The sequence below is a fragment of the Ambystoma mexicanum genome, chromosome 7p, assembly GCF_040938575.1.
Source record: "Ambystoma mexicanum isolate Mex_15411 chromosome 7p, UKY_AmexF1_1, whole genome shotgun sequence".
Taxonomy (NCBI): Eukaryota; Metazoa; Chordata; class Amphibia; order Caudata; family Ambystomatidae; genus Ambystoma; species Ambystoma mexicanum.
In genome coordinates this window covers 450,003,712-450,024,737 of record NC_090939.1, presented here as the reverse complement: position 1 = coordinate 450,024,737, position 21,026 = coordinate 450,003,712, and the positions used below count along the sequence as shown (strand labels likewise).

Below are 21,026 nucleotides of genomic sequence, written 5' to 3'. Positions count from 1 at the left end.
GAAAGGCTTCATCTTCAGTCGCTCCGGAGCCACCGCACCTGCCGAACAGTAAAGAAAAACATCAGGTTAGCCGCGCAGGGGAAAATAGACACATTCAGTCCATCCTGAAGGAACCGAGCCAACCTAATTCCAGACTACTTTACCTGGGACTACTTGTGCAGGGTGTGGCTGGAGGGACTACTTACCTTGGGATTACTTGTGCAAGGCTATATAAACCACACCCTAAGGACAGAAGACGCTTCGCGTTATTCTGCACTCCTGCAGCGTAACGCTCTCCGTGTCTGCTAGCGCCATTCAACCCCGTCTTCAGCCACGCCCTCCCTGGGAACCACGAACCATCACCTGTGGAAAGAAAGGAAAAAGAGAGCGAGAACAAGAACACAAACAGCGGTTCAGTCCTTACCAGAAGCTCCATCTGAAAGGCTTCATCTTCAGTCGCTCCGGAGCCACCGCACCTGCCGAACAGTAAAGAAAAACATCAGGTTAGCCGCGCAGGGGAAAATAGTCATATTAAAGACATTTCAACATCGCGTTAGCGCTAATACTCAGCCGGAGGTTGCACTCTCCTGCAATCCATCGAGGCGTCTCCACGCAATCACTGCTCCGGAGCCACTGCAGCTGCAGAACAGTAAAGAAACACCATGTTAGTCGCGCAGGGGAAAAGAACCTTATTTAAGACATTTCAACATCACGTTAGCACTAATACCTCCAGGAATTCAACTCAGCATCGCGGAAAGGAGACACTCTTTCACCTGGCACACCGTAACCGCACCTGCAAGGAAACAAGCACAGTAGTGAGGACTTTGGCAGCAATAACTTTTAAGCAACCTATACCAAGAATGTATTGGCATAGAGACTTATCTACAGAGTAACAGTTGTACAAGACTCTGCTGCACACCGTAGGATCAGTGGCGCAACTAGACCCAGAGGAGAGGCTCAAACAGCATTGCGCCCCTGCATTCAGTCGCAGGACGAAGAGTCTGCCATTAATAAACCTAAGGTGAGTAGAGGGGAGTACCAGGAGGTCACGGAGGGTGGGGGTTGATACCCGCCCCTCACGGCTGGTTAACATCTCTTTTCAACATTCTAGGCGAACCCCCACTCGTGACAGAAAAGTACAAACAGAGAAGACACGCGCAGCCATCCACCGTTCATCTTCGTGTGACGCTGGTGCAGACATTCACCGCTCAGCTTCGTTGGGCTCCCCCGTGGAGCCCAGGTGAGCGTAACAGTCTGTTCCCTACATATAGCTAGATTCTATGATCACTTAGTCTACTTGCGTTGCTGCATCTGTACAGTTATTAAAAGGGTTTGCATTTTCTGCAGTGCTCTTCACACGTGCGATCTTTGTTCTGCATATGAAACTTTACTCGATTCTGTACTTAGTCGTCAGATTCTATAAAGAGTATAAATCCTCTTTTTTGGCCAATCTTCTCAGTGCATCACGCTCATCTCTTTCTCTCATCTTCATATTCCTTCGGGGACGTCTTCCAAGAGATTGTCATCTCCACGGGAATACATCAGATAGGGTTATCTTAGTGGATACCTTTTCTCAAAGACTCTCTTCGGAATAGTCAGTCACTGGTGTCAAGCATGGCACTATTTTTGGCTTCCAGCATATAGGTAGGAGGGGGGCGGGACTCCCTGCAGAGGCATTCAACTGCTCCTCTACAGTATTGTTGAATAATGATTACTAAAAAGGGGGAATACTTTGTCACCTTCTTTTTTTTTTTTAATGTTTATTTTAAACCAAGGCAAGTTGACAACCATACAGCATAAGCAAGAGATGTGACACATTTTCCCCCCTCCCAGCTTCCCCTTCAGGTCCCACCCTCTCCCCCTTGATTCTTGATCTGGAGCCTCTTCCCCTCGGGTCACCCGCTCTGTGGTCCCGTTGGCTGTGTTCCCCCCTCTGTGGTCATCCCGGTCCCTCCGGGTCCCGGGCATTGACAGGCTTATAGGTCAGGGCGGAGAATCGCTGATTATACTCCAGCACTGGGGCCCAAATGTTCTGGAAGCGGTGGAGAATTCCGGCCCTAGCCGCTGTCACCTTCTCCGTGATCAATATGTCCCATAGCTTCGCCCACCACTGGGACATGAAAGGGCCATCAGGGGATTTCCAGAAGCGGGCTAGCACCGTTTTCCCCGCTAGGAGACATTGAGTCAGCAATTTCACTCTGTTCCCGGAGCGTGGATAGATCACGGGAACGGGACCCCCGGCAGGATGGGCTCGGGCTCCAGCGGGAGTGCTGTCCCGGTGATCTGTTCAATAGTCGCCAGGCATAATTTCCAGAATTGCTGGATCTTTGGGCATGTCCACCACATATGAAAAAAGGAGCCCGGTTGGCCGTATCCTCTACAGCAAGTATGGTCCACCTCCATGGTTCATGTGGTGTAGCCAAAGGGGGGATAGTACCACCACAGTATGATCTTGTATGCACATTCCCTGTTGGTGACACAGGTGGACGAAGAGCGTGTTTGGGCCCAAATGTCTACCGAGGTCTGGTCTTCCACCTTGTGTCCCAGATCGGCCTCCCACTGGGCGATACATCGGGTTTCTGATGCCAGGAAGTCTCCCAAGAAACGTCTATAGAAGGTGGAAACCCTGCTTCGAGTCGGGAGGTCCTTGAGTGTTAGTTTGAGGGGGCTGAGGGGGCGCGTAGCTGCCCGGAGAGTTTGGGGGTGCGAGCAGTAATGGCGCAACTGGACATATGTGAATCTGTCTCTTTCCTGAAGTTGGAACTTTTCCTTACACTGTTCGAATGTATGTGGAACATTTCCCATGTATAGCTGTTCTAGGGTCTCGAGGCCACCGTTTATCCAGTTCTGGAAGTTACGAGGGTTCATCCTGGGTGAGACGGTTGGATTATGGAAAATTGGTGATAGGGGTCTAAATCCCCTCGGGATTCCTTTTCGTTTTAATGCCCAGTCCCAGGAGTTCAGAGTGCGTTTGGTCGCCAGCAAGAGTCCTTCCCAGCGTACTCTTAAGTGGAGGCGGGATATGTGGCAGAAATCGCAGGGGGAGCGGAAGTTGTGATTGCTCCAATTCTACCCATCTGGGGTGGTTTGTGATTATCTCCCATGCGTGGATGTGTGCCAGTTGCGCTGCCACCCTGTAGGCCTGTAGATCTGGGACCCCCAGCCCACCCAGTTTAGAGCTGCCTAGCATTGTCTTATCAGGGATTCTAGCTTTTTTTGCCCCTCCAGATAAACTTCAGCATTTTCCTCTGCAAGTCACCTGCTGGGATTGCCACTGGAAGGGAAGAGCAGGCATAGAGAAATCTCGGGAGAAGGTTCATTTTACTTTGTCACCTTCTTAAGAACAGTATTGTTCCCGCTTCTCCTTAAAGTACCTTTTCAATCTAGTCAGTATATGGATCAATAAAAATATATTTTGTCCACCATGAGACCTAGAGGTAAAGTGTAGCTATCGTTGATAAAGTTGCCACCTCTTCAGACATTTACTTAGATTGCCAACAAATTAATTAACTAGATTTAAGTAACATACGTTTATGATCCAAATTTTATGGGAATTCCTTAACATCTTGATTCTGCTGCTCACCATCTATAGATCGCAGTGCTGCTCCAGCATCAAACGGTCGAAACTGCATTGTTTTTATTGTGTCCCTTTTATGGGCATTAGCGTGGCATTTTATCTTGCTCAGGATTATCGGAATTGTCGATTAACTGAGTGCTTTAACCACAGTTAGTTTCAAACACTTATCGACTTAATACTCACAAACATATTTTATTTGGTGTTTCATTTTTCTGTTATTTGCTGGAACTAATAATTAAAGCATATGTTCTGCACAATACTAAAACGGCCCTCTCAGAGTTTCGGCTTTTAGTTCTTATTGATCCTTACTATGAATCTTGCAAAATGTAGTTCCCATATATAGCAGATTGATTGTTTGTTTAATTTGCGATGTTTATCATTCTTTCTAATTGTAAGGAATTTCCTTCCCATGTTTACTCGGCTTGAACATGCATATTAATTAGTGACAAATAGCCTGAATCAATTTCAAACCTCATTACAATCCATTTGTTTATGCTTGTGTTGACTAATAAGATATTGATTTTAATTTCTCATTTCAAGTATTAGTGTTCAATCCTATGTGCATTCTTTGCAAAAACCTATGCTGATAGTCAAGTTCCTTCTCAAAATATGTGTAAAACAGCAGGCTGTCCGTTCCACTTTTTTCATTTAACCCTTTTGTGTCACTGAAATCAATTTTTGTTGCAGTATGCACAATGGTCTCATTTCTTTCTACATCAATTCCTTTCACTTGTTGCAATACTACCCATCTGAACTCTTCCGGATTGATGTCATCTCTCTAAAAAATGTTTAACCATTGGAGATTTTGTGCCCGGTCATCTGGGTTTTTTGCCAGACTGGGCTGCTTGACTTACATAGGGAGATCCACCCTCCCCTGGGTAGGGACAATGGGTGAGGCTCTTCACCTGTGTTCCTGGATTAGGGTGGTCTTGCGATTTGTTCAGCTCCCTGGGTACTTGGGATGGAAGTGGCCTGCAGCTATCCTCGATTTCATATTATATCATGCTATTGAAATGTATACTGTGCACCGCTGCAGTTAGTATGCTTTCCAAGCACTCTGGCAGGGTCTGACAGAGAGGTTTGTGCACCGTGTCAGGGAGAGTTTTGGGAGGGTGCCTCTGTGTCAGGAATTGCTTGTGTGCTACTGGTAAGCATACTGTGGGGTGCTAAAGGTGTATTTAGACTTATTTCTAGTTTTCCTAGGTGAGGTATGTTGGCTAGTTCACAGACTTTAGATGGGACTCCTGACATGTCTGTGAACCCTGTGGAAGTTGATTTGCATCTTCGTGGACTTAGAGGGACCAACCAAACACAGTGTTGGTGTATTTTGGGGGCTTGGGAGTGTATCTTGGAGTATCTGGTTTGGGTAAGGGGCCGGTGAGGGTTCTGATGGTCATCGTAAAGGGGTCTAGCATTGTCAAAGTGACTGACCCACTGTCACATGACGTTGACTGAGGGAGAATGACCCAGGGATCCTCCCCTTTCTGCCTCAAGCCCCTCCTCCACTGGCTTGGCAGAGTATCCTGTGCCTTTGGCCAATCTCAAGCGGTCCACAGAGCCTCGCAGGGAACTTCCCTACAGAGGTTACACCTTAACATATTGTGCAGTAGCAGACATGCAATGGCATTATTGGGAAATTTGAGGCTGTACATCACATATGACAGCCGAAATCTATTGCCCATGTATGTTTTTGATATGGGCTGCCCTGTGCTCTTTGCTCTTTGTGTTCCTTTTCCTCCGCCAACTGAAAGGGAATCAAGTAGGCTCTCTGTCTTTAGAGGACGAAGGTCTGGTGTTTAGGGTCAAATTAACACTCCATGCTTCACTTAGTTAACGCTGTTAAGGCTGTTTTCTGTGTCTGTGAATGTCAGAACATGTCTGGGATTATGTCATTTAATGAAATGGGACGTAAGTGCCTCTTTGTGTCCAGGAATGTGCAAGTGGGATGATCAAAAACAACTAAATACATGCCTATACAAGATTGAATGTAAGTTGATGAAGGTAATGTATTCTACTTATTTTTGTATTGTGTTAATCGTTTGCATTGTTAAAAAAAGAAATAAAGTCCCTGAGGCACTGAACCCCTTTTCCTTCGTGGACAGGTCCTAATGAAGTGGGCTAGACTACTCCATTTGAAATATCTTCCAGGGGTACTGACATGTTCTGCCCATGCTAATGTGTATGCATGGTGTCTCAAAGCAGCATTTTATTAATTGAGCATGTACAGATTAAATATTATTTTCCAAATTATTTTTTACACTAATTTTCCCTAAAAGGTATGTACCAGTTTACAGCAAAAAATGGATGGATACAAAAATGGTGACAATGGAGCAGGCAGTGAGGAGAAATTTGCCTTTAGGATGCAAAGCCCAATGCAAATGCATTCCCTTTTACATGGTCAGGTTTAATTTCTTGAAAATGACCACAGGATGATCTGTGTGGATGTCAAATATTGAGGTTTTCCTCTGATCTGTACTTATTTGAACCTCAGTGTTACCATTCCAATACAATGTTCTGTTCCTTATGATCACCTCAGTGCTTTTACCAAAATGTGTCCACACCATGTAAAACCCCAGTAGCTTTTTCTGGTCTATGTAAGGCCAGTTGTAAGTTTATCCAATGTCTTGGAGTCACTTATTCCTGAACATTGATTCATACAGGAATCAAGTATAAGTTACTTGTTTTGGAAATAACAAGTATGTTTCAGCTGATTAACTAAAATTGATGATGGTCTGAGTAGATGACCTTCAACACTTTGTAAATTTTCCACACTTCAGAATTATTTCCCAACATATGCCTTGCTGCTCCACATATTACACCCATACACACACACTTTAATTTACAACTCACATCCAACACCTCAGTCAAATGTGTTTACAAATAGTTGTTAGACAAATTTGAAGTTTTTGAATACATGTAAAGTTGAACCTTTCTGAGTGTGTGCTTCTTTTCCATTCAGACAACCTATCTATACACCCACAACACCCCAACAGTCCCCTGGAGTTAGTTATGCAGTTGTGCCAGAACACATGCCAATAGAGTCGTAAAATCGTAAATCATTTTGTAGATCCCTCGTAAATCCTGTTAATGGAATAGTGCGCTCAGAAATATTATTGGCTAAAAAGATGGCCAATAATCAAAAAGATTAAAAAATATTTTTTTAAGTCCCTATGTAAAGTATTGAGCAAATGAAGCTCAAACTTTAAAATGGGAAGCACTAGGAGGCATCCATTTTGTGAAATGGATGCCGCCTGTGCTTACCCTTGTGGCACTAATGAAGCAAAAACTAGCCAGCTGTAATAAACAAAAGCTATCACTGGGTTGCTTTTGCTTCATTGGTGCCGCCAGAGGACGGAGACCAGAGACTGCAGGCAGGAAAGTTGCATCTCGGTAAGTGCTTATTTCTTTTTTTTAAATAAGCAGTAGCTGCATTTTATTTTTCTAAGTTTTCCGGGCCTGAGAAACTGCAGCTTTCAAAATGTTGCATTTATGTTTGCGGTAGCTTCAGCTTGGAGCCCCGAGGCTCCAAGCTGAAACTACCACAAACATAAATACAATGTTGTATTTAAAAATGCTGCAGGTTTCTTTCTAAGTTTCTCGCGCTCCTCTGAGCCGGAGGAGCCAGAGAAATTTAGAAAGAAAAACCACAGTCTTTTTGAAACACAACCGCGTTGGGTTTCTGCCTGCTGTGGCTATCACTTTGGGTCTCCCATAGGGGAACCCGGGCGACCCAAAGTGAAAGCCGCTGCAGGCAGAAACACAACGTGTTTGTGTTTCCATGCCGCAGTGTTTCTGCCTGCAGCAGCTTTCACTTTTTTTAAGTCCCTATGTAAAGTATTGAGCAAATGAAGCTCAAACTTTAAAATGGGAAGCACTAGGAGGCATCCATTTTGTGAAATGGATGCCGCCTGTGCTTACCCTTGTGGCACTAATGAAGCAAAAACTAGCCAGCTGTAATAAACAAAAGCTATCACTGGGTTGCTTTTGCTTCATTGGTGGCGCCAGAGGACAGAGACCAGAGACTGCAGGCAGGAAAGCTGCATCTCGGTAAGTGCTTATTTCTTTTTTTTAAATAAGCACTAGCTGCATTTTTTTTCTAAGTTTTCCGGGCCTGAGAAACCGCAACTTTCAAAATGTTGCATTTATGTTTGCGGTAGCTTCAGCTTGGATCCCCGAGGCTCCAAGCTGAAACTACCACAAACATAAATACAATGTTGTATTTAAAAATGCTGCAGGTTTCTTTCTAAGTTTCTCGCGCTCCTCTGAGCCGGAGGAGCCAGAGAAATTTAGAAAGAAAAACCGCAGTCTTTTTGAAACACAACCGCGTTGGGTTTCTGCCTGCTGTGGCTATCACTTTGGGTCTCCCATAGGGGAACCCGGGTGACCCAAAGTGAAAGCCGCTGCAGGCAGAAACACAACGTGGTTGTGTTTCCATGCCGCAGTGTTTCTGCCTGCAGCAGCTTTCACTTTCGGTCTCCGGGGCTCCCCCAAGGGAGCCCAGGAGACCCAAAGTGAAAGCTTCTGCAGGCAGAAAAACGACACGGTTGTGTTTTGAAATGCTGCAGTGCTTCTCACTACGGCGGCTTTCGCGTGGAGTCTCCTGGGCTCCCCCAACCCTGAGGAAGTGCAGGAGACTCCAAGCGAAAGCTGCCGCAGTGAGAAATACAACGTTGTTGTATTTTTAAATGCTGCAGTATTTACAAATACAACAACGTTGTTATTCTGAATGCGGCAGCTTTCGCTTGGAGTCTCCTGGACTGCCTCGGGGTTGGGGGAGCCCAGGAGACTCCACGCGAAAGCCGCCGCAGTCAGAATAACAACGTAGTTGTATTTATAATTTCCGTGGGTTTCCAACCACAGCAATCACAAATACAACAATGTTGTATTTTTAATTGACGCGCATCAGCTTTTTGCCTTCATTTTACGTTTTCTGTGCTTCTATGGGCTTGGGGAGCACCGAAAAGGTAAAATGAAAGTGAAGGCAGCCTGCTCAGCTCTGCTCTGGCGGCAGTAAGCAAAAGATCCCAGTAGAGGCTTTTGCTGCTTGTTTAGTGCCGCGAGGGCAGAGCTGAGGAGGCTGCCTGAAATGACAAAATGGATGCTCCCATGTAAACGCTTTGAGCCTCGTTTGCTCAAAGCGTTTACATAGGAACTTTCATTCAAAATATTTTTAAACTATGTTTTAAACTATTGCTCATTGTTTTAGCCAATAATATTTCTGAGCGCACTATTCCTTTAAATCAGTAGTAATTTACTAGTGAATGTCACTTCACGAATGAATCAAACTTACTCCTGGAAAAATATTTGTGCATCAGCCCTTTATTGTGGTGTGATTGCACTTTAGGAACAGCATTGGGTCGGCACAAAAGCTCTGCAAAACATTGTGTAGCTTCTGACATTTTTATTATGGGGCAGTGATAGAATTTTTTTTAAAAGTATTCATTTTACACACGTGCCACTGAATTTGTGCTCTTTTTGTATTTCTCTTAATGGAGCAGCAGGTATGCTAAAACATTTGTGTCTTGTCATGTTGAGGAAGCCATAAGGAATACAATGAGACAAGTCTAAATGTCAGAGGAGTTGTATGTGGTCTTCTTCATTGCACTTCCTCCAAATAAGAATCATTCATCCATTCTATGTTCTGATGTTGGCTGACACTTTGATGGTTATGACTGGATTGCTGTGGCCAAGGAACGCCAATTTTAACGGAGTTCATTTATGTGGTTTGGTGGTTGTTCTCTCACCAACTGCTTAACATTCTATTAACAGTAATGTAAATAACTCCTCTTTACCTCTAACTTATCACCTATGACTTATTTACCGAAGCAACAAGTAGGAGGAATATTAAACCTTTTCTATTTTTTCAGATCAAGGAAGCTAATTTCTGGGGTAACAACTTTGTAATGAGTGGTTCTGACTGTGGCCATATCTTCATCTGGGATCGGCATACTGCAGAACACCTAATGCTTCTGGAAGCTGACAATCATGTAGTTAACTGTCTTCAGCCACATCCATATGACCCAAGTAAGGCTACCAGGATTTACTATACATATCTTACAATAAGATTCTTAGAAGTTCCTAAACGTTATGATTTGTTTTGTAAATAGCAAATAACCTTCTGTAGTTGAGATTCGAAAGATAACAAATTATTGCCCTGAGTGATTTTATCTAGCTAAAAATGTCATTTTATATCTATTAAGTGTTCCAGTTATATAAGAATATTATATAGTGTTCATTTGAGGAAACAGCATTACAAATATATAAAAGAAAGGTACATGGTGATACCAGTCGTAATGTGTGCACAGAGCCCCAGCCTAAAGTCTCCTCCCATGTGCCATGGAGAAGGGAGCCGCCACCTGATCCTAACCCTGTGGGCGTTATCATGACAGCAGATCACATGGGAGGAGATGACTGTCAGGGGGAAGTGATGAATCCCTTGGGAGAGACGCAGTATTCCTCCTCTTATGAGGATGAAAGTCCTATAATACCGAAATATTTAATGGCATGCTCTCAATGTACAAGTCCCTCCCATACAACTACCCAAAGCACCTGCTAAGAAAGATCAGCTAAACAGAATGAGGTTGATACCTTGGGAGCTCAGCAAGTAAATGTGACATCCTCTAATTGTTACAATTCTGTTTTAAATGGAGGTTCTCACCTCCAGTGTGAAACACAATCCTTTTATATATCCCCTAACCCTGATAACTCTGTTTACAAAGCCACCAATGCTAACTCAATGTTAGAGGTCAGAAACCACTATAGACTCCAAGGTCCATAATGCCAGTGGTATTGGGACAAGGAAGAGGATCAAAGGTGACATTGAACTTAATGAGCGGTCTAGTTGTGGTAGTGTGAGGCACCTGAGTGGGACATTTACATTCAAGAAGAAGCTACAGCTGAGGGGAAGACGCTGATGGAGTAGCAGATGCAGCAGCAGTTTGGATTGCAGGGTTTGTCGTGAAAGCAGAAGACATGCCAGCTGAAGCAGACGTGGGACGAGAAGGAGTGCAGCTTTGCAGACAGAGCGCAGCAGGAAGCAGCATTGTGGATTTCTGCGAGAAGGGAAGCCCAGCCGTATGGGAGATGAGCTCCCAACACAACATAAGCTGCTCCAGTGAAGAAGTGAAAGCGGAAGCCCTACAGAGCTGTCAGAGCTCCAATGAACAGCCGTGCAGACAGCAGAGGTTTTGCGGGAGCTGGCAGCAGAACACAGAAGGTCTGCTGCAGAAGCAACAGAGACGCTACAGAAGACTGGTGGGTTGGTCTGATACGAAAGGTGACCACAGGGTGCTCCAAACAGGACATTGGGCCCTACCCAATCATTTTGCATGGCAAACCTACAAAGTGCAGAGGCAGCAAGGGCGCAACTCCCCTTTTATGGGACACCAATTGGGGCAGACCTCTAACCCGCATTGCCAACAACCAAGAGGCTGTGAAGCAGCAGTAAAGAGGCAATTGAGGCACAACCTCCTTTCTATCAGATACGAATCTGGGGAAACTTGTCATCCACATTGCTAACAGCCAATGGGCTATTAGAAAGCAGCAAGGAGGCAACCTGGGTGCAATCCTCCTTCTTTGGGACACAAATTTGGAGGAACCTGTAACCCACATTGCCACGAATCTGGAGACTACAAAAAGAGACAGTCATTGCTCACAAGTGATACTGGTGGGGAAAATCTGGAACAAATATTGCCACTGAAATCACTTTAGATGTAGGAGCTTATCTTCCTGGTAGGTGAGTATACCAGGAAAGAAGAAGATATTTTCAAGAAGTGTTGTGGCAGAAAGGTGTGCTAGAAAGAACTTGTTGACGATAATTATCATTTTGACAAACTATGGTTTCGTCAAAGGTAGTTGCTGTGCCATCCTGACAAGTATTCCAATTGAAGAATAACTTTGATGTGCCAATACTTGTTTTTCAAAACTTGAAGAAAACAATTGCTTTCGTTTGTGAACTTGTGCTTGCTTTGAAAGAGACATTTGCCTTATCAAGAACGATACGGTGGAGGATAACAAATGTTTTGTTTTTTGAACAAGTGTTTGTGATAGAGACATTTACTTTGAATAGTGGAAGGACACAGTGGAAAGAAAAAGACATTTTGTGCTGAACTGAATAGAACTTTGTTGAATCAGAACTTTAACAGGAATACTCCTGAATTGATCCTGAGGAAGGGAGTACAACCCTGGTTGCAAGGAGTACTTGCTAATTACCCATGTTGGAACTGGCATCCTGTTTGTTTGTGTAACTGAAATCAGCCAAACGTTCCTTGTATAATTTTATATGTATAAGTGTGAGGGTCAGATACTTTTTGGACACTAGGTCTTCTTTCTTTAGTTTTAGTTTTTGTAGGGACATCCATGTAAGGATAGGGAAAATAGGTGGCTATCTCACCCCTTTTACTTTAATAAATGGCAAACATTGAGAACGCTATACCTGTGTGTCTGTCTTGCATTTCTGACCCCTCACACTGCGAGGGCAACTAGCCATAATTGAGGGCTCCAGCACACCCCACATGCACAATAAACAACATGAAATTAAATGTGAATTACATGCTCAATTTGTCAGAGATATATGAGAATTAAATAAAGAAAAGGCAGTGAAAGGCAATACATGGATATCCCAGGTTTATCAGCAGTTTGCAAAATATTTTACCATTGTTCAGTTCTGTGAGAGAACAGGAGGTCGCATATCTGTTATGTATATTTCGGGCAAAGTGTTGTTGGTACACTTGGCTATCGAAGTTGATGGAAAAGAATGGCACTGAGAATTAAGGAGCCACATGTTAAAGCTGCCATTGGGCATCGGTATTAGCTATGGAATGTCATGTCGAGCATTCTGTTTATCGAGAGCGAAGGTATGGATGCCACCGGTATCCATAAGTCAAAAGAGAGAATGGCAGAGGACATATCCGCCAAGGAAGCAGTGCATAAGATAGATGTAAGTGCATAAGCTAAAAAATATGAGAGTTGATATGTACAGTTAGCGTACCTGAGATGACATTGGTGTGAATGCTAAAAACATGTGGTAACACAAAACACAACGGTTTTATAGGAGGGTAGTGGTTAAAAGAAAATTCTGCAATTAAATGATTCTATAGACGCTCAGACTGGAGAGAGAGAGAGAAAGAGCCACCCGGCTAGCCGAACTTGCCCTGGGGAAGAACACCCTGTCCTTATCAGGGGTGCCATGCCCTGGGTGGCGTGTGGTGTGACGCCTATCTAAAAGTGATAGAGGAGAGCGCTGTCGCTAACCTTCTATGCTAGTGACACATGTCTGGTTTGTTAAATGTCAGATATTCAGGGTGTTTCCAATTGGCTGTTGCAGCAGTGGACAAAACTGTATATTAGATTCTGACGTGGCCCAGTCTAAATGGTGACAACCTGAGGCCAGGTCAACTGATGGTATTCCAAACTGAGTGTCAATTTTAATCGTGCCCGTGGGTCTCAGTAGCTGGAATGCAGCGAGTTCAAATGGAATACCCACTCGAAAACACAAGATAAAAATCTGAAAAGCTGAAGAAGTGAAACGGCTCTTATAAAAAACTGCTCACTCCAAGGATGTGAGTGTGCAAGAAAATATTATTCAAGACAGTATCTCTCTGATGTGGTGGGAGATATCAGAATTGGTCATGAGAACCCTCATGTCCACAAAGGTCGACCGGTTTCGATGGCGTTGGTGTAATGAGCCATCATCTTCAGGACCATCATTCAAGGCACAAGTGAATGGAACTAGTTCAGTATTGCTGAACTGGGGGTACTATTGTGGGGTACAGGTGTCTCCTGTAAGGAGACAAAAGAGGGGGGGAGAAGAGAGAGAGGAGAGAGGAAACACTGAGTAAGTGCCCACTATCTCTGTGCCTCGTGGGGGGTGGTGGTCTTCCCTCAGCTGTAAGAACGAAGATGAGCCGAAATGCTAAGCTAAATTGCAGGAGTGGTGGGGTGCCTGGGCACCAATGGGGTGTAGGTCTCACTGTCACATCGTGGGGGGGGAGAATGATGATGGAGTGAGAAGGGTGACCATGGGTCTCCATCTCTTATGGCTGCTAATGATGACCAACCAGCCCCGTGTGGTATGTGGTGCAGTGGGTGCATGCAGTGCAAGGGCTGCAACATGCAACAAACACTCGTTGGGCGGTGTGGCATACCTGAGGAGGTAATGTCCTTGTTCAATTCCGGGGAGAAAACGGTGGAATCGCTCTTATAATGCGACGCAACATCTACAGCTGGAGAAGACAAGGAGTAACAGTCAGCCAAAATTACAGTGCTGAGGGAGAGGTCCCTAAGGATAGTAGGGGCGGGTTCAGCAGAATGTACCAGAAAATGCAAGCTGCTGGCTCCATGCGCGGCGGACGATGTGCTGTGTAAACAGCTCGGGCCGTGTACGAGGGATAGTGTGCCCAACTGCCTCTTGAAACAGAAAAAAAGCGCGGTTGCGCTGGTGTCTCTGTGACGCGTTGGGGTATCTAGGTAACGCCTGAGCTGTTTGCTCGTACGGGAAAAGGAGGCCCAATCGCCTCCATCGAATTGGAAAACGGGTATGAGCACGATCGTGCTGTAGACACTGGGTCAGAGCATACATGCCAACATTCTGTGACCAAAAATCTGTAGGAATCTTAAAGTTTCAAAAATAGTCAGGCGAGGAGGTAATGATAGGAATAGGGGGAGTCAGCAGCCCATTGTCATTGAATGAGCCCGCCGCCGCGGGTGCATTCAATGACAATGAGGCGCCTGCCACGCCTTCTGCCACCATGGCAGCTCGGGGGAGCCCTTGAAAGACTCCCCCGAGTTGGCGTGGTGGAGGGCTAATGGCGCCTTTTGTGAAAGGCTCCCGCGGCGGAGTGGCGCCCTTAGCCCACCGCCGTGGGCGCCTTTTACATCAAAAGCCTGCATGCTGCGTCTTCTCCCGCTACGCCAGCTCGGGGAAGTCCTTGAAAGACTCGCCGAGCTGGCGTGGTGGGGGCTAATGGCGCCTTTTGTCAAAGGCACCCATGGCGGAGGGGCGCATTTAGCCCACCGCCGTGGGCGCCTTTTACATCAAAAGCCTGCATGCTGCGCCTTCTCCCGCTACGCCAGCTCGGGGAAGTCCTTGAAAGACTCCCCCGAGCTGGCGTGGTGGGGGGCTAATGGCGTCTTTTGTCAAAGGCACCCATGGCGGAGGGGCACATTTAGCCCACCGCCGTGGGTGCCTTTTACATCAAAAGCCTGCATGCTGCGCCTTCTCCCGCTACGCCAGCTCGGGGAAGTCCTTGATAGACTCCCCCGAGCTGGCGTGGTGGGGGGCTAATGGCGCCTTTTGTCAAAGGCGCCGATGGCGGAGGGGAGCATTTAGCCCACCGCCGTGGGCGCCTTTTACATCAAAGGCCTGCATGCTGCGCCTTCTCCCGCTATGCCAGCTCGAGAAGTCCTTGAAAGACTCCCCCGAGCTGGCGTGATGGGGGCTAATGGCGCCTTTTGTCAAAGGCACCGATGGCAGAGGGGCGCTTTTAGCCCACCGCCGTGGGCGCCTTTTACATCAAAAGCCTGCATGCTGCGCCTTCTCCCGCTACGCCAGCTCAGGGAAGTCCTTGAAAGACTCCCCTGAGCTGGCGTGGTGAGGGGCTAATGGCACCTTTTGTCAAAGGCACCCGCGGCGGAGGGGCGCATTTAGCCCACCGCCATGGGTGCCTTTTACATCAAAAGCCTGCATGCCGTGCCTTCTCCCTCTACGCCAGCTCGGGGGAGCCATTGAAAGATACCCCTGAGCTGGCGTGGGAAAAAAAATTTCTTTTTTTTAACCCAAAAAATCGGTATTTGGTGCCAATAAATCGGTAGGCGGTAGGACTGCTTAAAAAGCGGTATCCTACTGCCTAAATCGGTAGGGTTGGCAAGTATGGTCAGAGTCAACGCGTGTATCGAGGGGTGCTGCTGAGTGCACCCCCCTGGATGATGGGAAGGGAGGGAGAGAACGGGGGGCGCTGCTCAAGGGGCGGAGAAAAAAACAGCAAACAGAGTGGATGAGCTCTGTCTGGGTGGAGCCCTGGTAAAGAATGTATTGGAGAGGTAGGGCAACGTGAACTACCAGGACATAACAGTCATGGGTAAGTAAGGCATCTCTAAGAGTGAAGCTCAGGGAGCTCTCAATAAGAGCTTGCAAAACATCAATACATCAAAACATCCAAAGGAACTTGTAAAGCATCAAAACATATATTATAGCACCTCCGGGGGCTCAATAATATAAGCCCATACAGTTTCTCAAGGATCGGAGGATCTGTTGGTGTGGAGTAAATGAATGGGCTCAATATGTGTAGAACACTAGTCTGCGTAATAGGGAGGGGGTTCTCTGATGAGCTCGGAACACATCCAAACCTCTCTGCAGATATTGCGAACCCATCTTGCAAGGGCCCAGTTAGTTGGGGGGTGGGGGGGCTGGATGGGGTGCTCTGGTAAGGTAATGTGGTTATGGGAAACCCTATGCCAACACTGCTAGGTCATGTCATTGGATATTCTCATTGAGGCCTTGGGAACATGTTTTTAGCCTGAAAATCCACATTTGTTCACGCCTGAACAGTATGTTGTGGAAATTATCTCCTCTTCTGGGCGGTGTGACCTTCTCTATAATGGTCCATTTGAGTAAATTGGTCTGCGGTATGTCCCTCCGCCACAAAGTGCATCACTAGGGGAGCAGTCAACTTGTTGGTTCTTGTGCACGATCGATGCTCGATCATGCGCATGCGTGCTTGCCTGGTGGTCATGCCTATGTATTTAAGGTTACATGGACATGTGATCATATAAATCACACCCTTCGTGTTGCAATTGGTGAAGGAGTGCTGTCTCCAGGGTGTCTTCCACTCTATGTCTATCTCCGTGGTCCTGGAAGTCTGGGAACACATAGAACAATTGCCACATGGTGTATGTCCCTTGGCTGGAGAGGTGTTCCATAGAGTACGTTGCTCGGATTGCCTCTAGGCGTAGTGGGTATCAAAGTTTTCACTAGCTTATCTCTCACATTGGGACGTCTCTTCAGTGCAAAACGTGGATAAACTAAAAATATATGAGAGTTTATATGTACAGTTAGCGTACCTGAGATGACATTGGTGTGAATGCTGAAAACATGTGCAATAAGATTAACTGTAGTGTTCAAATCGCAAAAACTAAGTCGCAGAGGGCGAGCCACCATCAGCAACCCTGCACACAAACAACTGCTGCTGTGTTCTAACCCACAAAAACCTTCTATGCCCCTCTGCCAGGCAATTGGTTATTAATGTGATGTTCTTCGGAGGGAAAGGCCCAATTTAACATGCCAGTAAAGCAATCCCACCCACCCCCTTGTGAACTTCTGAACAGCAGGTTTTTGCTATTTTTTATGAATTTGAAAAAAAGGAGCTTGAACCTAGTTAAAATAAACGAGTTCAGTTGGTCTCCATTTGATGTATCTCTCTAATTATCCTTACCCATATGTACTTCAACCTTTGCGTTGACCATTGCATGGTTTTGCAATGTATTTTATGATTCAATATCTCCATAAACTTCCATAAAATCTCAGAGTTGCCATACTAAAATCATATCGGCTGCAGACATCCGCATCTTAAAGTGTCCCATCCATCATTAATACCACAATATCTGTATCATTTATTATGGAATTGCTAAATTAAGCAAACCAGGCAACATGGGCATCCCTGAATTGAAATAAACTCAGAAACCTCCTCTTTGTTGTGCACTGTTGCCTTGGGGTGCAATTACAGGATTCTGAACCTTTCAAATCCAAATTCACCCAAAGTATATTCCTTATTAGAAAAAGAAAAGAGAGCATTTTTCACAGAGACCTTGTTCATTAAAAGAAAAAGGGCCTGTTCACCCATTCAGGCTGTAAACATAATTTGACAAGTATTAAACAACATTTTTGTTTAAATCTGTCCAGTCCCAGAGGTGTAGCTTATCACATTTCTACAGGTTCTTGTAAAATCTTCATTAAGGTTTACTAATTGTACAGTGATATTTAGGGTCATCCTTAGGGATGACAGGCCACTTCAGAGAACTGTCAATTTTATTAAAGAACCCTCACTGTTCCACTTTAAAATAGACTTTTTTACTTTTGCTATCGAGACCTTCATCCCATTATTAATTCTATTTCCTCGGACTTGGGGGAAATCCAAAAGAGTATTATCAATAATTGAAGGTTCTGCAGGACAAATCTGTAGCCATTATATCCTTTTTTTTTAAATGGCTCGTCTGGTCCCCATTGTCAATGGAATAAATACTACTTATAGCAAGGATCATGAGGGTCCTTAACAAAAAGAAAGGCCACCGTCTGCAGGGCTTGTCCTCCCTAGATAAGACCTTACATATAATGTTTAAAGTATTCCATTACTTTTTTTTTTAAAGATAGTTCACATGTCCACAGAAACATAAAATGTGCTTTTTGTGGTCTTGCTTTGTAAATGCAGAGTGTATGATTGTTTTTGTCTATTAGGGCGTTACAAAACACATTAGACTGGACAAGCTTGAATATATGGACTTTTCTTGATAAGGGTTTGAATTTGTTATACAATTGTAACCTGTTCAGTGTTAAGTAATCTGGGAAGATGCTGAGAGAGACAGATGTATATATTATCCCCAATCATGTGGGCTAGAGGAGTTTAAATTAAGAATTCACCTTGGATGCGACATAGCCTTGATGAAGTATCATGCATTGCCTTAATGTGCATCCTTACTGAGCTCTCAGTTTTAAAAACAGCTATGAGAATCACTCCGGTAGATTTCACACTCACTAGTGGGCCTTATTACAGGTCCCGTGGTAACCGTGCCGGTAAAACCGGCAGGTAGCCACCGCACCAGTAATGAATTACTGGCACCTGACCTCCCGGTGGCCAACCAGGCTATTCCAAGTCCGTGGCCGGGAAGTCAGGAGCCGATGATTTTGTTAGTCCCCATTCCCATAGGGGACACGGGAACACCGGCACCGTTAGCAGGTGCCGTCACAGCCAGCAGGTCTGAACATGGCTGGCGGGACGGCACCTACTCCCAGAGTTGTACTGTGCCGGTCCGGTAACATATGTGGAGATCGGAGCAACAACCTTAGGCTTATAAGAAGGGAATCTGCATACGTTTCTACTGTGAGCTGGGCTCTCCCCACAACATTGGGCTTGTGCTTAATGAGGGAATTTGCTGTTGGCAATTCCACATGACAAGCCACTGCAACCACAGTGCCATCCTCAATGGTATTTTTCACACCAACTGCACCTCTTGCTTGTAGCATCTGTCCAAACTGTGCATCACCAAACACCTCTTCTGCTACTCCCTCACCATCCCCTTTGCAGAGTATAAGAAACAAAAGGCAACACTGTTTTCCAACATGTCCATTAAATACATAGTTATTACAGTGCATCACCTGACCTACCTGGCACCTACCTTTCCAACAGCAATCTTTGTACCCAATAAAAAGGGCATTGTGCTGACGAAAAATCGGTGCTTTGTCCATGGCTCAACTGGTATGATAGTGCAGGGAGATAATGAAGTGTTTTGAAAACGATTCAAAGTTGTCTAATGAATTTTGAAGCTCACACCGAGATTGTTCCCTCACACTAACATCATTCAGTAAAGATGGATATGATGTGTCAATTGAAAGCTCACAGGTAACCCCTGAATGAGATTCTAATGGTCTGTGTACATCTGGCCAGTAACACAATACTGCCACTGTTACAGCACGTGTCATTTTATGCTAATGTGAATCATGAAATAAAAATCATGAAATAAAACATTGCTCAAGCAGCTTTTGGGGATAAGGGCTCATCGCTGATTCTCTTTAAGCATGTGATTGCACATTTCAAGTATTTAAAGCCCACTGACACTTCATTGAATCCATTGGGTCTCAAACTTCTCAGTGCTTTAACATGGATTAGAATACAGCATTGATTCTGTTAACCACTTTCAAGTTTGTTTACACTTGTATATTTGTGATGCAGTCAGCATAAGGCTATTTTTAAAATGTGGTGATTAACTGTGGGAAAGCAGTCTCTACCTTTGTACCTGTGTTTCATTTATTTTAGGGAAAATAATGTATATTTGAGTGCTCCAAGTGAGGTCAACTAATCACATAATTGCATTAATCATCGCCCATATTTCTGTTGGCAGTTCTAGCTTCATCAGGTATTGATTATGATATAAAGATATGGTCCCCACTGGAAGAGATGCAATCATTTAATATGAAACTTGCAGAAGAGGTAAGACAACTTTGTTTTTCTAATTTCATTGTTAGCTAAGGCATATCACAGGCTGTTCTCCAGAATTTTATTTCCAGTACGTTATTGTAACAAAATTGTCAATAAGCCACAAAACGATGAATATAGGTTTTCAACTTTTATTATGAAAAATATATACAAAAGTCAATTGGGCTCCAAGCCTAGGGGGGATCTTGTATCCTTTCTCACGTCCTTGAAGCAGGCCCCACCTCCTTATCTCAGCCACCCTACTCAAACAGGTCCAGTAAAGAAGGCTACTTCACTGCAGCCAGGGTAGCCCTACTGTATATGCTAGCCCTACAATAGGGAGGCATAAAGGCCGTAGCTATCTCAATGTAACTCCGTCAGTGATTTAATAAGTGACCTATTGGAGTAGTCTGATTGCCTTGGTGTCTACCCCTGAATGATCATCTCTCCACCTCTTTCTCACTCAAGCCTGTCTCCTCTCTCCACTCTCTGTCTTCTGGTCTTTGTTCTCTTTCTCCCTCCTGGCTGTTCCCTCCAGCTCCATCCTGATTTAATCCACTTCCCCCCGCCCCATTTTTGCTCTTCTCCAGACTACAGCTATCTCAACTCTCCTCCACTCTCTAGTCTCTCTCTTTCCTCCTACGCCTGCTTTTATCTTATACCAAACTGCTACCTTAGCCCCACCCCTTTTCCATTCTCAATTTCCTCACAGTCAGCCATGCGTTCACTGGGGTTGTTTGTTCCCTGACATGGTTTGAAATTGCTGAGAGCTGGGAACTATTTAGCTCTGAGGTGTAGCCCAGAAGAGCCTGGGTACCTTCACAGCAGGCAACAGGAGCTGCATTTGGCTCCCGCTTAGCAAACTGGTGCCCCACAAACCTACTCCTCTGATATTCACTATGTGCCTGGGAATTGGTATAAACGGTTTATTAGGGAACCTCTAAAAGACACAATGGGTCATATGTACTGGACACGAAGTTATAGTTTGCATCGCATGTGGAAACTGGGTTTGTGACACTATGTAGTAGCTCCTCGTTCTTCTGAAGCTGTGAAAAGAAACACAAGCGTGTTGGCATCATAGAGGGCAAGGTGGCAGCATAGATAGAAATATTGTGGAAGTAAAGACACAGCAGTAGAGATCGATGCAGTAACAGATGTAGTGAAAAAGTTATAGATGTAGCTGCAAAGATAGATAATGACTAAATGAGAGGGAGAAACAAGACAGAACAGCTGAGAAATGAAAGGGAAAAGAATGTAAGGGGGAAGTAAATGTGAAAGAAAAAAAG

The 21,026-nt window shown here is 45.0% G+C and overlaps 1 protein-coding gene across 6 annotated transcripts in view; it reads left to right on the top strand.

Moving 5' to 3' along the window:
- DCAF6 (DDB1 and CUL4 associated factor 6) overlaps positions 1 to 21,026 on the top strand; it is a 2,172,363-nt gene that overhangs the window by 1,985,299 nt on the left and 166,038 nt on the right. For all 6 annotated transcript variants that reach the window (XM_069636466.1, XM_069636467.1, XM_069636464.1 and 3 more), the window contains 2 exons: positions 9,424 to 9,580; positions 19,667 to 19,755. In XM_069636466.1, coding sequence (XP_069492567.1) covers positions 9,424 to 9,580; positions 19,667 to 19,755 — 246 coding nt within the window. The remainder of the gene's footprint in view (positions 1 to 9,423; positions 9,581 to 19,666; positions 19,756 to 21,026) is intronic.